The sequence below is a fragment of the Sander vitreus genome, chromosome 9 (assembly GCF_031162955.1).
Source record: "Sander vitreus isolate 19-12246 chromosome 9, sanVit1, whole genome shotgun sequence".
Lineage (NCBI taxonomy): Eukaryota > Metazoa > Chordata > Actinopteri > Perciformes > Percidae > Sander > Sander vitreus.
The window spans coordinates 21,421,287-21,436,009 of record NC_135863.1 but is presented as its reverse complement, the minus strand read 5'-3'; the positions used below and the strand labels follow the sequence as shown (position 1 = coordinate 21,436,009).

Below are 14,723 nucleotides of genomic sequence, written 5' to 3'. Positions count from 1 at the left end.
AAAACACTAAGAAGGCTCGACACAACATGAAACTTTGCTCAAAGTATCGCCAGGGGCTCTACACATGAACGCAAGCATTGACAACATTGTTTGTGTACACAGAGTTCACTAAAAAGAAAGGTTTTGAGCAACTCACTGTAGCTGACAATGCAGACTTTAACTACCATTTATCAAACGTTTACCTTTGCTATATGTCTAACTTTGGGTCGATCATTAGACATGATTTGTGTGTGAGACACATATGTTAGTTTGAGCCCTCAGAGCATTTTGGGCCTCAGTATAGCTGTTACCACAGCAACAATTTCTTGCATCAATAATGAAACGCTGTTTTGAAAATCTGAAACCGCATCTTTTTGTTACCACACCAACAACTTCTCAAGAAGCTCAACAGCATGTTGGCAAACACACTGAAGCAACAAAGACCACAAAATAAGCAAGACCTATCTTCTCTAAGAATTATAAAGCCATACGTTGAGGGTGAGGATTTGACCAGAGACCATGGCAACCAGCTACATACTACTGCTGTTCTTTGTCCTAAATGGTAAGCTATATATACAAGACATATACATCTGCATTTACTACAAACTGAAAAACTAAATTGGATGAACATTAGCAAATAATGACTGATGGTTTTGTGCTTCAGGAGCCGATGGTTCTCGTATTGTCGGAGGCAGAGATTCTGTCCCCCAATCGCGCCCCTACATGGCCTCGCTGAAAGTCCGAGGAAGCCACAATTGTGGGGGAGCCCTGGTGAGACAGGACTTTGTGCTTACAGCAGCACATTGTAAGATACCCATGTAAGAATTCAAAAACGAACTAATATCCTTTTCCTATTTTCATTGCCGCCGCTTGTTTCATTACATGTCAATTCTGTATGAAAATCAACGTGCAGGGAGGTATCCAGTTTGCCAAATTTCCCAATGCATCACAGTAGACATTGCATTTTTTTATTTTATTTCTTTGTCAGACTAAAGTCACAAGCAGAACCATTTTTAAAAACGTTTTTTCTTGGTACATTCAGGGTCCAGGGATGCTCTCTTTGACAAAAATGAAGGCAGTAAAATGTTCACTTTGATGAACTACCATACAAGTCTCTGCAAGGTGATTGTTGCACTGTACAGAAATGAATGGAAAGCACTGATTTGTAGATAGGAAATAGGAAAAACTTATTAAATTATGCTTTGAAAGTGGTCACAATGTTTTCTCTATACAGACCCAGAGACCAATGTGGAAAATGATTTATGTCAAGGGAGATTGTTAGCAGCCTTAAAATCTTATCTAACGCCCAGTCATCATTCAATTGTGATTTCTAGACCATACACAGTGGTACTTGGAGCTGATTCCCTGACCGCTAATGAGCCTACAAAGCAGGAGTTCAGTGCAATCAGATCCATTCCACATCCCAACTATGATGGACATGAAAATGATATCATGCTCCTGAAGGTAAGGGTTGATTGTTGCTTACTACGCGGTCAGATTTTAAGAAGAATTCTCTTCATTACTGTTTCTAGTTTGAACGAAATGTGATGTTACGATTACACAAATCTAACACAGTTAACATTTTTCTGTATTTTTCTTCCATTAATCTGCTTGTCTCAGCTCAACGGTACTGCCCAACTGACTGAAGCAGTGCAGCTGATTCCTCTGACAACAAGCAGGCTGAATACATTTAGTCAGTGCATCACAGCTGGCTGGGGGGATATAGCTGATAACGGCACCTTACCAATCAGGCTTCAGGAAGTCAACGTAACCACCCTGCCACAGCGAACATGTCGCAGGAGATGGAGTACGGTTCCTATCACCAGGTCTATGGTTTGTGGCGTTGGGGCCCGCAGCTTTCAAGGCTTCTGCTCGGTAAGAGAATACACTGGCAAGACATAGATCAGGCACTCATACTAACCTTTGAAGGAATTGTCTTTAGTGTGTATAATGTTGGATATGTTTTCCTGTGTGCAGTAAGCAACTAATACTGAGCACAGAAAGAAATGTCACACAGGCTATTTAAACCCTGCTAGGTCGACACTGTCACCTGCGACAGGAGAAATGCGTACTTAATGTCTGAAGTCCTCTGACTATTGTAGGCCATCCAGAAGCTTTTTTTTTAAATCCATCATGGAATTACAGTGTCTGTGTAACATAAATAAATAATGATGAATCCAAAAATCTATTTCAAAATCAAAAAACAAATCTCCGCGATCTTTCAACCCAGCGTCACGTTTTATTTGTAGCTTGTAGCCATATAGCTCCAGCTTTCAAGCAATATGTTTGGTGTCTTTGTAGCCCTTTCAGAAGCTTAGCAATCCGGCCAGGAAGACTTTTCGGAGACTTTGCACGAGTAAATCCAAAGCGATAAATCCATCTGAACGGCTATTTAGTCATCGTCGTGTAAGAAAATAATAATAATCTTCTCCTCGCTTTGCTTACGGCAGGATTCAAGATGGCGCTGACTGACGGGTCTATGAACCCAGCTGGATGTGGCATTTAGTCAGCCAATAGCAGGAGGGACTTGTATTCAGGGTATATTTATTGGGAAATAGACACAGACAGGTCAGGAGGACTCCTGGAGGCTGTCTCAGAGCAGGCAGAAAATGAATTAGAGAGGACACAACTAACATTTTTGGATAAAAGCGTATGGGGTTTTTTTGGGGAAAAACCTAAATAGTTTTATATTTTTATTAGTTACAGAGTTTATTTTTGTTTCCCTTGATTGCCAAATTTTCAAAAACCAAAAGTCTTAGTCATTATTGTTCTCTGTGTGATTTCAATACATTTCTGTGAGATTTCATTTCCATTTAGTCTTTTCTTTTGTCTTTAGAGTCATATAACAATTTATAAATGTATGTGGCATCCCTGCAGCATACATATCCTGATAGACCAGGTTCTACTGAAAGAAATGATGTCTATAACTTGATTGTGCAAAACAGGGTTGAGGTTATACAAGCATTATTACACAAGGAGACCAGGCTAACCAAAGATGGGGGGAAATGGCTTAGACCTCAGAGAAGACAAAGTACACCCTCTGTTAAGTGTCTGATCTTTTCTGTTAAAGGGGGATTCAGGTGGTCCATTGGTGTGTGACGGAGCTGCTGCAGGCGTCGTCTCCTTCTCTGGCCGGCTATGCGGAAACCCCAAGACCCCTGATGTCTACACACGCGTATCATCCTTCAGAGAATGGATTACAAGCGTGTTGAACAACAAATAGGCAAATTAGATGAAATGGTAATGTGTCAATGCTTGATTAGGATGTAATTTTCAAGACAAGGCTCTTTGTGATATACAAACACGTGGTGTAATGTTGTTTAATATCTGCTTATGCTGTGTTTGTTCAGATGAGGTGATAAATTATGTTTTTGTCACCATCACTTGTCATTTTTTGTTTTCGTTATACAGTTTGCATTGGAATAGGTCAGACAAAACTAACATAAAACCATGTATTCTATCATTACAGCTTTGGAGAAAAAAATGTATTTGTCAACGTTTTGTTTGTGTTTGCATATTTACTAGGTAGCTTCATTCTTGCAGCATAAATGTAATAGTTTCATTTGATTAACAATAAAGGTGGTTGGACAGCTGAACAGGCTTGGCATTCAGTTGAACTACAAGTCTGCTCTGGTTTATTAGCATTTCTTTAAACCAATCCCAATCATCATGGGCGGTAATAAGCTCCGCACGGAGACGCTGCATAATAGCCCCGGGAAGGAACTTGTTTTGGCGGAACGTGTAGGTTGAAAAGTTGTTTTTGTCGTGCAAGAGAAAACTCTCAGAGTGGACAGATAGTCTAGCTATCTGTCTGGATTTACCCTGCAGAGATCTAAAGGAGCAGTTAACCATAGTCCTCATAAATCCACCGGAGTTTAAAATTCCAACTCAAAGAAAGCGGAAGTATACGGACATCAGCGAAAAGACATGCATCCGGCGGAATTTCCTGCGGCACCTGAACAATCCCGTAAGTGGAACGTTGTTGATATAGACTATGCGCAACTTGTAAACTGCAACCGGAATATGCAACTTTATAATGTAATTAGTAACTTAACATAATGATAATATAGGTTCAGGTGATAGTGGTGCATTGAAATACGCTGTTTTCTGTAAGGTGTCAGTTGGGACAAAGTATGAATACCTTGCTGTAAAGGCAGATGGCACGTGCCCATCTGATATTCCCAATTATTTGCCCATATTCACTAACCCTGAATGCTAGTCGAGCTGTCCAATGGTCCTTTAGATTCATGATGAACCTGGTACTGATTTGCATTCAGTTAATATTTCAAAATCTACCTGCAACTGTACTTGCAGATTGGAAAAATGTGAATAGTTAGTGTATCCTAATGTTTTAGTTTGGAATTTGACCGAAATATTTCACAAAGATGGAAAGGCGTGCGTTTCATTTTCTTTTAGAGATCACATGTAATTTCCTATGCTGCAGTAAGAGGTAAAATGTCCATCTATCGCTTTAGTGTTGTGTTAGCTGAGTTTATGAAACTTAAGATGCAAAATGTCGCCATAGGCCTAACAGTGACATTTAAATATTAGGGAAAGAGTGACTTGGAAACATAATAACTTTAATAATAATAACATTTGATGTTGATGTTGCTTTATAACTATAACATATTTTATACGCTGTCTGCCCCTTTAAGTCAAATTGTAGGCTACTCTCGCGTCACAGAAAATCCCGAGCTCTTTGCCTGCTGTTGTCGGTTGTGTTGTGTACTTTTTCTATGACTTTTTCACATCAATACTGCGCACTTATACCGTAATTACACTATTTCCTAAAACACCCGAACGCAGCATGCACCACTGTCTCTAGAACACCTGTGTGTGTAGGTTAACTCCGGTCGTTAAAAGTTCATGTCATTGTCATTAAAACACAAATTCCCAGTGTTCATTGCGCGCGTGTTCATGTCCTTATATGTGGTCTGATAACCGAAGGCTCGCTGGGAAGTAGAGTCTCGTCACTGCATCTCCCATTTTCCACAGGTTTCGCGAATCGCGAGATTTACATAGGCGGGTTGGTGTGTGGCAGCATTTCTCTGCCAGACGAACTGAACATTACTGATATGAAATCTGCGTAAAGGTAATGAAGACATGTTTCGCGGGTAGAATAAGGCTGTTAACACCCAGTTATTGCTGGTGTTCGTTACCTGCCGTCAGGGACACCAAAGAGCGGATGTAGCTAGCCGCCTCCACTTATCCTACAGTAACATCTGCATTGAGGTAGAGCTAGGACAGACGAGCGTTATTGATAACCTACAGTGTGAGGTGTAGGTGTGTTGGATTTAGTCCAGGACAGGTGGTATACGGCATGACCTATAGCGTGGTGAATCGAGCTCGCCTCATCAAATTGTACATATGTATGTTGCTAATGTCAAAGTTATTTGCACTAAAATGTAACCGGCTAACGTTACATACTGTATTTTTTCAGATATAGTGAAATGGCTGACCTATTCTCTTGAAGTTGTGACCGCCAGGTTTTTTTATTAGCTTTTTAATCCCTAACTGAGGCGAGACTTGTGCAATAAATATGACAAACTACACAGTCTCGTCTCCGTAGACTGTGCATTACAAACAGTGACCTCCATGGCTGTGTAGTTAACGTTAAAGCAAATACCCAGGAAGTTATTCCATCATGCTAATCTATTGGCTGTTGGAGTTGTCAGTCTGTGCGGAGCAGCCTGTCACAGGTCTCTTCAGACAGGCCAGCCTTTCAGCTGAAGCAGAGGCCTTCCTTATGCTGTAGTTAGTACAGTACATGTAAAGTTTGGCAGCTCAGAACTCACTCACATAATAACTGAACTTTGACCTGTCTTTCTCTTAATCAGTAGCCTTTGACTTTCTGGAGGCATGTCCAAGAAAAGGGGCAGGTATGTAGAAACAAAGCTACCGTTCATACCATCACATTATGCCATTATGGTGGTTTTAGAATATAATGTAACAGTAAAACTACAATGTCACAAACAGCTGTATAACAAAGTGATTAATCCAGGTATACAAATCTGGAAATAACTATCTTAAATCAGATTTACACCTGGAATGAATGTAAAAAAAGAAAAGAAATATTGCATTCTGATTGAAATAATCAGATGCATATAAAATAGTGAAATACGTTTTGAGGGTGGTAACAGCAGACATCTTCTAATTCATCCTGTTTTACCAGAAAGCGGAGTAGCGGGGAGCTGAGTGACACATTGACCCCAGATCCCAACAGCATTCTGGGAGTCCGCATTCAGCATAACTGGCGCGAGAAGGGGAACCAGAGCAAATGGAAGGGAACAGTACTCGACAGGCTTAGTGTGAACCCTTCTCTCTTCATGGTGAAGTATGACGGCTTTGACTGCGTCTACGGCATCGAGCTGTTTAAGGACGACAGAGTGTCGAACCTGCAGGTCCTGTCGGAAAAAGTTGGTGAGTTAGAAAGCCTCTCGTTTAATCTGTGCTAGCTAGGTTTGATTCATTCACGTTTCAGAATCTGTTGTGAACCAAGACAGCCATTTTTCATATAATAAATGTTATAAATAAATGAAGGTGAAATGCACTTTTTGCAGCAGTTGGGTTACAGATTGTCACCTTTCTTAGTTTGATATTGTATTTCCGTTGCGGCTGTGTCTCCACAGTAAACAACAAGATCAAGATGCCTCCAGGGGCGGAGGAGCTGGTGGGCAAAGCTGTGGAGCATCTGTTTGAAAAGGAGGATGGAGAGAAGAACGAGTGGAGAGGCATGGTCCTCTCTAGAGCTCCAATCATGACCAACTGGTATTATATCACTTATGAAAAGGACCCCGTACTTTATATGTACCAGCTGTGGGACGACTATGCTGACGGAGACCTCAGGATTCTGCCTGAAGCAGGTACTGGTGATTTGTGTATGACAAAGACAGATTGATACTTCACAAAGCTATATTAAGTCTTTAATAATTGTGTCCTTAGGCTTTATAGATCAAGATCTGCTATGTGACGTAAATTAGATTTCCACTCTGGAGGACTGTTAAATCTGTTTTGAAACGGATACCATTTGAGTTCACCAGCAGCCGTTGAAGTCTGTAGTCATCACAATCAGGGGTGTTGACTCCAAGTAGCAAACCGGCAAGATGACATATTTTAAAAGTGAGCACTTCTTGCAGCCGTGGACACACAGACCCTCCTGACAGTGAAGTAAGAGCTCAGAGTTAAATCAGGTGATGTTTCCTTGGGGACATTAGGTATTTATGGTCACGATGTTCAATAATTAGAGCCAAGACTCTAATCACTGGTTTCACCAAACAACTGTTTCTGGAGCTGTTCCAGTGGCTTGGTTTAAACATAAAATGTATAAAATTATTTATAAAATATATAAACATAAAACACAAATTACTGCATCTAATTTGAGAATATTCAAATGATGCTGCCTGACACACATATACATTCACAGTAACACCTAGTCAAGTGTAATTCAGATAGTGAAATATCAGAATACTGATGCATTATGCAAGATACTAAGGCCAGTAATAACTCATATAGTTTATTTGAGTCTGTCATGATAAAAACAAAAGATATACAGGTTTCTTACACTTGTCTGGAAAGTCTTGACAAGTTTGGATATTTTATTTAATTCCTGGCTTTGTAATATATTGAAGTAATAGTGAAATTGCGAAAATGGGACTGGAGCAAAAGATTGTCTGTATACTTCTAATGAGAGAGAGAGGATGCACACTTTCTTTATTTTTGTGATAATGATGAGATGGACCTTTTTAAAGAATAACAGAACCTCTAGTTTTAACCCTCCCGTCGACCTGCAACTTTCAACATTTAAAACTAAAATTGGTCGCCACTTTTCCCGACGTTTTTGTCACTTTTTCCGATGATTTTGTCTGTTTATTTTGCGCTTTTTTGACGTCTTTGTTCTTTTTCCCCACTTCTTTTTAAAATCTTTTTTTTTTTAGACATGTTGTCCATTTTTTCAATGTTCTTGTATCAGTTTTTTTTTCTTCAAAATGCTATAAAATTGAATAAAACACCCAAATTAAATGAAAGTAGTGAACTGATCATTTATTTTACATTTTTTTTGACAATGTGGTTGAAAGAAACCCAAATTTTCTGATATAGAAACCTTTTGAAAATGGGTCAAATTTGACCCGAAGGACAACAGGAGGGTTTATACCTTTTTTATGCATTTCTTGCTCAGAAACCAAACCAGACATTATGTTTTGTTACACCCACTTTGTTTGGTGAGTTACACACAAGCACATTTCAAACTAACTCAGTCTTAACTGAAATGTAATGTTATAACGTTTCACTCCTCAGAAAACAAACACCTGTTGCCTGCAGACAGGAAGCCCGGAGAAGAGACAGAGAGTCTGGTGGGGAAACAGGTGGAGTATGTTACTGACAAGGGTGTGAAGAGAACAGGCCTGGTCATCTACCAGGTCCCAGCCAAGCCCTCTGTCTACTATATCAAATATGATGATGACTTTCATATCCATGTCTATGACCTGGTGAAAACCACCTAGAGATACCGTAGTGGACACTTTATCTCGCTCTCTCCAGCCCCCCCCCACCTCCATCTGCTTCTGTTCCACTCATTGTTATAATCTGTTATCCAAAGCCATGCAGGGTTGAATAGTTATATGCTTTATTGTTCAGAAGAAAGTGCAATCTGTTTTTCATATGCACAGCAGAACTGTAGCACCGTTATACTTGGCTATTTCGAGCAGATGGGAGTTGCTGCTTTACTTTATACTTTAAGTTTGGACAGTCCAAGATTGCACTGCCCAACAATGACAAAGGGCAGTTGTTACTGCATTTGTATTGTTGTCCTTGATATACTTGTTGATCAGTCCTTAAAGTTATTATCTTAATTAAATCCCAGTATGACTAAAACAGCTGTTCAAAATGTTCTTTTAAAGACACTTTTCTTTGGATCATCTAAACAGCTAGTAAGTAGAGCTGCACGATATGGGGAAAATATCTAATTGTGATTATTTTAAATGATATTGCAACTCACAATGGAGTAATGGAGGGAATGAGGGAATGATCATTTTTGCATCATTATTCTTAAACATAAAAAATTGTATGATTTATGCAAGGATCTGTACCAAACAAAGATTTAGAACACGACATCCCTGCAGCACCACAATACTTAATTCAGAATGGCAGAATGGTATTTTGAATTAATTTTTTGCCGTTAACAAATATTACACCCCCCCTGCGATTTGGATGTTGCACAAATCAATATTGCGATTTTCATAACATTTTTGATTGTTTATTAATTTTGTGCAGCCTACTAGGAAACATGATATGCATTTATTGCATTACATGGGCAGATAAATCTGTGTATTGTATTTATCTAACCATATTTTATCAGATGCAGTGTTAGTACTGGAAGGAAGGAAGGAATGAAAGCAGAATTGCAAAATCACCTGAATGGGGGCCCTTATATTTACAAAAGCCTTAAATGAATACTGCTCATGTGGAAATATAGTCCTGCACCTTTGCACCATATTTAGCATTGTATAAGATCCTTTGCAGTGGTGATGAAGATGCAGTTTGCTAAATTCTTATTTAAATCTGATCCCACACAAATCATAAAGTGCCTTCCGGCTTGTCACTTTTGCAATATTGTACATACCGTTTCTCCGACTGTCTACGCTCTCACTGAATCCTTGCGTATAAAGGCTGCTTTTTTTGGTTTTCATTCAGAAGTGGTGACACTGACAGCTTGAGGAAAGTTTTGCAACAATTAGTTTAAATATTAGTGCTGGGTTTTGCTCTTAATGCAGTATAGAAATGTTCTTTAAACATTACACACATCATCATTGGTTGTATAAGCTTACTGTTGATCTTGTGGGGAGCACTTTAATGTATAAAGTTTACATGTTTATGGTACGCTATATAGTTTCCCCCAAAATGCTTTTTCCTGAAGAGCAAATGTGGCAGAATACATGCTTTATATCATACGCATGAAGAAAAAAAGAAAAAAGAAGAAAAACATGTTGCAATACATTCTCAGATGACAGTATTTAATATGTACAACTTGTGTAAAATGCCTTGTAATGTTGCCTGTAGTGGTTCCTCATTTATACAAATAGCTCATCAAAACACCACCAGCTTTTAGTGAAAGGGTCGTTTATTTACATTAATTATAAACTGAATATTTAACATAAGGTGTAATCAACTGATAAACCAGTTTGTTTAAAGTAACCAACTCTGGTTCTATTCTTTAGAACTGTCTCTTTGTCTTGCAAACATGACATGTATGCTTGCAGTATTGGTTTCATCCCAACTTTGTCACTAGTTGCCGAATTGGTCTTGGCCCTCTCAGTCTTCAAGTCACTCCGTGTATCCCTCAGTAAACTAGTCAAATTGGTAGGTATACCGTTATTTTTAGTTGTCAAAACTCTGCATGCATTATCTGAACAGTGTGTCTGGAGGTATTGAAACCTTATTTCGACAGTAGAGAAGTGATGTGTGTCAGAATTTGTACCGTTTCTTTAACCCACGGAAACTGTTAAAACAAAAAAACAAAAAAACTGTACATCACCGCTAGTGGTGCTGTGTGGTGTTTGTGTTGTGTAGAGTGGAGTTACAGATGACTGTGCGTGCTCTTCTTCATGCTTTAAATAACCTCCTGTTCTGAAGTTGTAGCGGCATCAACAGGCAATTTGTGTCATTATTATTCTGTCATGAGTAATAAAGATTTTTGCACATTTGTTTGGTCTTGTTCTTTGAACACACTGCCAGGATCAACAATGTAGTATGTACTCTGCCTCAATAAATCAAAACTAAAGACTGGATGTGTTTTAAGATTGATGTATTATTTAGTCACAAATGGTGAAACTGCATATATACAACAGACACTCTCTTCATAACATTGTTTGGGTTTGAGAACAAAGGACAGTGAAATATTGTATTAGACAGCACTGAGCTAAATTAAATTAGGTGGCATACACAAAATGAAAGAACAACTTTTTTAAAAAGACATTTTGCTTCCTAGCATTATGTACAACTTCCAACCAATGCCACTATTATTTTGAGAACCGCATTACCCATTCAGGAGACTGCACTCCTTGCAGCTGAATTTTTGTCTAGCTGTTTTCTTTAATATTGGATGTTTCGTCTTTCTTGGGAGGGGCTACAACTTTTTATAGAAGTAATGTCATTTCTCAAGTGCAAAACTCAAAAAGATTGCTAAATGTCAGGTTGTCCAGAGAGTCCCTGTTCACTTGGTGAGGTCTTTCAGGTACTGCAAACCCTGATTTGTGTATCCAGTTGCTTTTGTTGGAGCCTCTGAAAGAGTTGAAATTGTCCGCCGCACCCCTGCAATGAAATAAAAAAAATCAATGGTTTGGTTTTAGGCACCACAATGTATACAAAGCATTTAAGGTGTTAACCACTGGTAAGATAATCATCTCAGAGTCATACTAGTGACACTGACATTGATTATTGCCCCAATGAAACCAACATTTGTCATCTAACAAGTGCACAACCATAATTTAAAATTTGGGCACAAAACACAAACTCATGACATTAGCAAAGTTGTGCCCTCTCTTTAAAAAAATTAAAAATAAGAAACAAGCTTTTCATTCAGTTCTTACCAGAGTTCCACGCCTGAACAGGGGAGAATTCAACCTTAGGCATGGTTGGAAGCTGAGCCTGACGAGGGGAGGGGGCGTTAGTTTGAAGCAGCAAAATAATTTGTAGTTATGCACATTATATTGCATGTTCAACACTTCAAAACCAGTAGAGATAATGAGTGAAATGTGAAAAGATATAATTTTGGCTGATCACTCTTCATTCGCAGTATTAAAACATACTGCGGTTAAATAGTGCCTACCAGTGGCAATAATGATGGAGGGGTGCTTCGCTAAAAAGTCGGCATATTACTCCAGAATTACACACGGACTAGGAATATGAAACACATAATGCAATTTCAGTGGGGTATTTTGTAGAAAGAATATACTGACATTCTGCTACTGGCTACTTAGGTTACACTAAGATGTCTACTGTTTACTGGCATTTCTAAAAAGACACAACTGGGCAGATGAGATCTGGAGCTAACCAAAGCTCCGTACTTATTGTTCAATGTAAAATTGTATTTGACTGAAAATTGTGTTCTTTATAATTGACCAAATAAAAAGGGTCTCTGTGTTCAGATTAGAGCTGCTATACTGCATCGTCATGCCTGAAATAGGCAGGTGAGTTGTTATAGAAGAAGAAAGTGGAATCTGTCCAGCAGATGGCCAGCAGAGCTGGAAGCTGTTCACTGTTGTACTGTAAATACATTATTTCTGTCTTATGAAGGTATCCTACAATTCCATGAGGGATGGGCCATGAGATGGCAGGACACTGAAATAACAAATATCACACCACATATATGTCATTCTTTCATCTACTGAATTAATCATCACAAGCTTTGTCAGGAGTCTACTGCAGGCCAATTTCTAAAACAAAGTTTGATACAAATGTGTTTGCCTGTCATATTTTCCTTCCTTGTGTTGCATTATCATGCCTACTAGCCAGTATCCAGGCCGTCCTGGATCTGAACTATGCATAAGCTATGCATCTTATCTGTACCTCCAGGCCAAAGTACTTCATCCATTCGTCTATGGCGGGGGGTATTGCAGCCTTGGCCTTCTCCAGGGCCTCAGAGCCTTGCTCACTGCTTCCCAACAGACCAGAGTCATAGGCGACGTAGAGAGCTCCTCCTGCAATGGTCAGCTTGGTGGCCAGTCTGAGAATGAAAGAACAGAGACAGTCAGGCAATAACCAAGATTACCCACCTCGCTTGTCGGATGTTACTATTACTACAGTGCAACACTTACTGTCCTTTGATGCAAAGAAAATGATCATTTAGTTAACCTTTTAGCTAGCGTTAGCGAATAAAGAAACTTGGTGTAAATTAAGCCAACGTCCAAATCCAATGTATAAAACTATTTTTACGAGTGAGTTATTGAGTCAACTTGCTATCTAACCAGTGCACAGTGGTTGAAGATGACAGCTGGAAAGCTCTCGGGCAACTGACAGTTAACTTAGCATCAGTTAGCTAACTGGCTAATAGAGCAGCTAACATTAGCACCTACGGCAGCAATAACGTCAGGCAAATTACGGGTGAAATAAAAAAAAAAAATACTAACTTCACTACGGGCAAAATCCTTGCCGCCATGGTCCACTGCAGTGTAGTTTCCTTTAACGTACTGTTATTCCAAGTACGCCAAGAATAAGCTTGAGTGAAGGCTATCTGGATAGCTCTACTGAAGGACAACCCTGTTTGATCCCTGAGCACACGGGCTGTGTCAATAAAGTTGCCCTTTCAAAAGGAAAGCGTTAAGAGCCGCAGATTCGTTTTTCTTCTTTTTTGAATTTATAGCGACTTTTATCACAATTTCAACGCCTCGAGTGAAACAAAACAAATTTAAAAAAAATAAGGAGGTGTTTTTGATGATCAAACAAATATAATTAGTTACTTCTGTCTGAGATCAGGCCAGGTCTCCAGGGTAAGATCAAATATGTTACATAATGTGGAGACCATAGATATGTTTGAGACATCTTAAAAATGGCTATTTAAGGAAACTTTTGGTTCTTGGTTAATGAAGGATAAAGGACTAATAGCAAATTATTAAAGTGGGTTTAAGAAAAGAAGGTGAATTCTGGATCCTTTGATTTGTTTAGAAATTTAGATCACAGCAAATTAATTAAGACACATTGATAGTATTATTTCCTTAAGCTTATGATATAGAGGGTTTTCACGACGCGTCATGAGACGCGTCATCAGACCCGAAGTCGCCATGTTGGAGGTACTCCGCATCACAACAAAGCACAGGCACTGAAGTAGATCCCGAACGGCGTTAAGGAAAATGGTTAATTATTGCCGTGTTTTAGGTTGTACCAATAGGTCAGACCGAGAAAAACATTTGGAATATTATCGACTTCAAAAAGTTATTAAAAACCAGGGAGAGGAATGCCAGAAGTTATCAGAGGAAAGGAGGCGCTTGTGGTTGGCAAAGCTCAACCAGGATCTACGAGGGAGAACTCTGTCTTGTTCGGTCTTTGAAATGAAAAACAAAATATTGAGAGTCACTTGGCTACACCTTGAGTATCACAATTATATCATACAGTTAAGGTTAGGTTGATTAAAGACGTTATTGCATTACTTACTTTGGCCTTCACAACACAACGGTCGTTAATGACTTGGTACTGCGTCTCCCTCACCCATCCACACACCATCTGGTTATAAGCCTCCAAACCTTTGTAGGATTTAAGGTCTTCTGCTGTGTATGGGCTCGGCGAGAAAACCAGGTAGTTTATATCGGGATATGCAACTGAAGGAAGAATCACCGGGTCGCCATGGATCCTAGAAGGGGGAGCCAACTTGTAGGGATCTGCACCGCCAGTAAACTGTAATTTCTCAAAATATCGCGCCTTTTTTGTGGTCCAAGTCTTTCCATGCCTTTGCATCTTGGATGCGTTTTGATGAGCTTTTCTGTTGTTTAGACATAAAGTATTAAAGTATCCAAAGTGCACAATACTCCATTACTCCATTCAGTTGTTTACACCGAGTGCCTCCAATATGGCCGCGCATCCAGGTTACCGCCCAGAACGTGACGTCGGTGAAAACCCTCTATATGTTGAGGAAGGAGGGTTCTTCTGTTAAAGTGAATGGGTGTGAGGGAGTGTATTCAACTGAATAAAGGACTTAGATAAAATGAATCAACTTAGAAAAAACAAATAAGCAAGGATTGGAAATGATTTGTAGT

General features: G+C 39.3%; 3 protein-coding genes across 4 annotated transcripts; 2 read left to right on the top strand and 1 right to left on the bottom strand.

Annotated features, from left to right (window-relative positions):
* Window positions 1–430: 430 nt before the first annotated feature.
* Window positions 431–3,575, top strand: LOC144523595 (serine protease 57-like). Its single transcript, XM_078259262.1, has 5 exons — window positions 431–541; window positions 644–797; window positions 1,314–1,443; window positions 1,600–1,854; window positions 3,050–3,575. The coding sequence occupies exons 1-5, from the start codon at window positions 499–501 to the stop codon at window positions 3,200–3,202; spliced, it is 735 nt and encodes a 244-aa protein (XP_078115388.1). The 5' UTR covers window positions 431–498; the 3' UTR covers window positions 3,203–3,575.
* A 1,342-nt stretch (window positions 3,576–4,917) lies between these two features.
* LOC144523593 (spindlin-1-like) lies at window positions 4,918–8,849 on the top strand. 2 transcript variants are annotated; one of them, XM_078259259.1, is made up of 5 exons: window positions 4,918–5,071; window positions 5,820–5,858; window positions 6,152–6,399; window positions 6,609–6,842; window positions 8,275–8,849. In XM_078259259.1, exons 2-5 carry the CDS (start codon window positions 5,839–5,841, stop codon window positions 8,478–8,480), a joined length of 708 nt encoding a protein of 235 aa, XP_078115385.1. In that variant the 5' UTR covers window positions 4,918–5,071; window positions 5,820–5,838; the 3' UTR covers window positions 8,481–8,849. The 2 variants fall into 2 exon arrangements, with proteins under 2 accessions (XP_078115385.1, XP_078115384.1); XM_078259258.1 differs by having other exon boundaries at window positions 5,817–5,858.
* Window positions 8,850–10,763: 1,914 nt separating this feature from the next.
* Window positions 10,764–13,238, bottom strand: micos13 (mitochondrial contact site and cristae organizing system subunit 13). The gene is made up of 4 exons (XM_078259261.1): window positions 13,104–13,238; window positions 12,544–12,700; window positions 11,565–11,622; window positions 10,764–11,286 (listed from the first exon to the last, which is right to left on the bottom strand). Exons 1-4 carry the CDS (start codon window positions 13,130–13,132, stop codon window positions 11,189–11,191), a joined length of 342 nt encoding a protein of 113 aa, XP_078115387.1. The 5' UTR covers window positions 13,133–13,238; the 3' UTR covers window positions 10,764–11,188.
* Between the last annotated feature and the right edge of the window lie 1,485 nt (window positions 13,239–14,723).

Bases quoted from the DNA above. Each gene is read 5' to 3' on its own strand.
- LOC144523595 (XM_078259262.1), top strand. From the start codon at position 499: ATGGCAACCAGCTACATACTACTGCTGTTCTTTGTCCTAAATG. The intron at 798-1,313 runs GTAAGAATTCAA...TGTGATTTCTAG, and splicing joins GCACATTGTAAGATACCCAT to ACCATACACAGTGGTACTTG. The intron at 1,855-3,049 runs GTAAGAGAATAC...TTTCTGTTAAAG, and splicing joins GCTTTCAAGGCTTCTGCTCG to GGGGATTCAGGTGGTCCATT.
- LOC144523593 (XM_078259259.1), top strand. From the start codon at position 5,839: ATGTCCAAGAAAAGGGGCAG. The intron at 5,859-6,151 runs GTATGTAGAAAC...CTGTTTTACCAG, and splicing joins ATGTCCAAGAAAAGGGGCAG to AAAGCGGAGTAGCGGGGAGC. The intron at 6,843-8,274 runs GTACTGGTGATT...TTCACTCCTCAG, and splicing joins CAGGATTCTGCCTGAAGCAG to AAAACAAACACCTGTTGCCT.
- micos13 (XM_078259261.1), bottom strand. From the start codon at position 13,132: ATGGCGGCAAGGATTTTGCCCGTAGTGAA. The intron at 12,701-13,103 runs GTTAGTATTTTT...TTTCATTCTCAG, and splicing joins AGGATTTTGCCCGTAGTGAA to ACTGGCCACCAAGCTGACCA. The intron at 11,287-11,564 runs GTAAGAACTGAA...ATTTCATTGCAG, and splicing joins TGTTCAGGCGTGGAACTCTG to GGGTGCGGCGGACAATTTCA.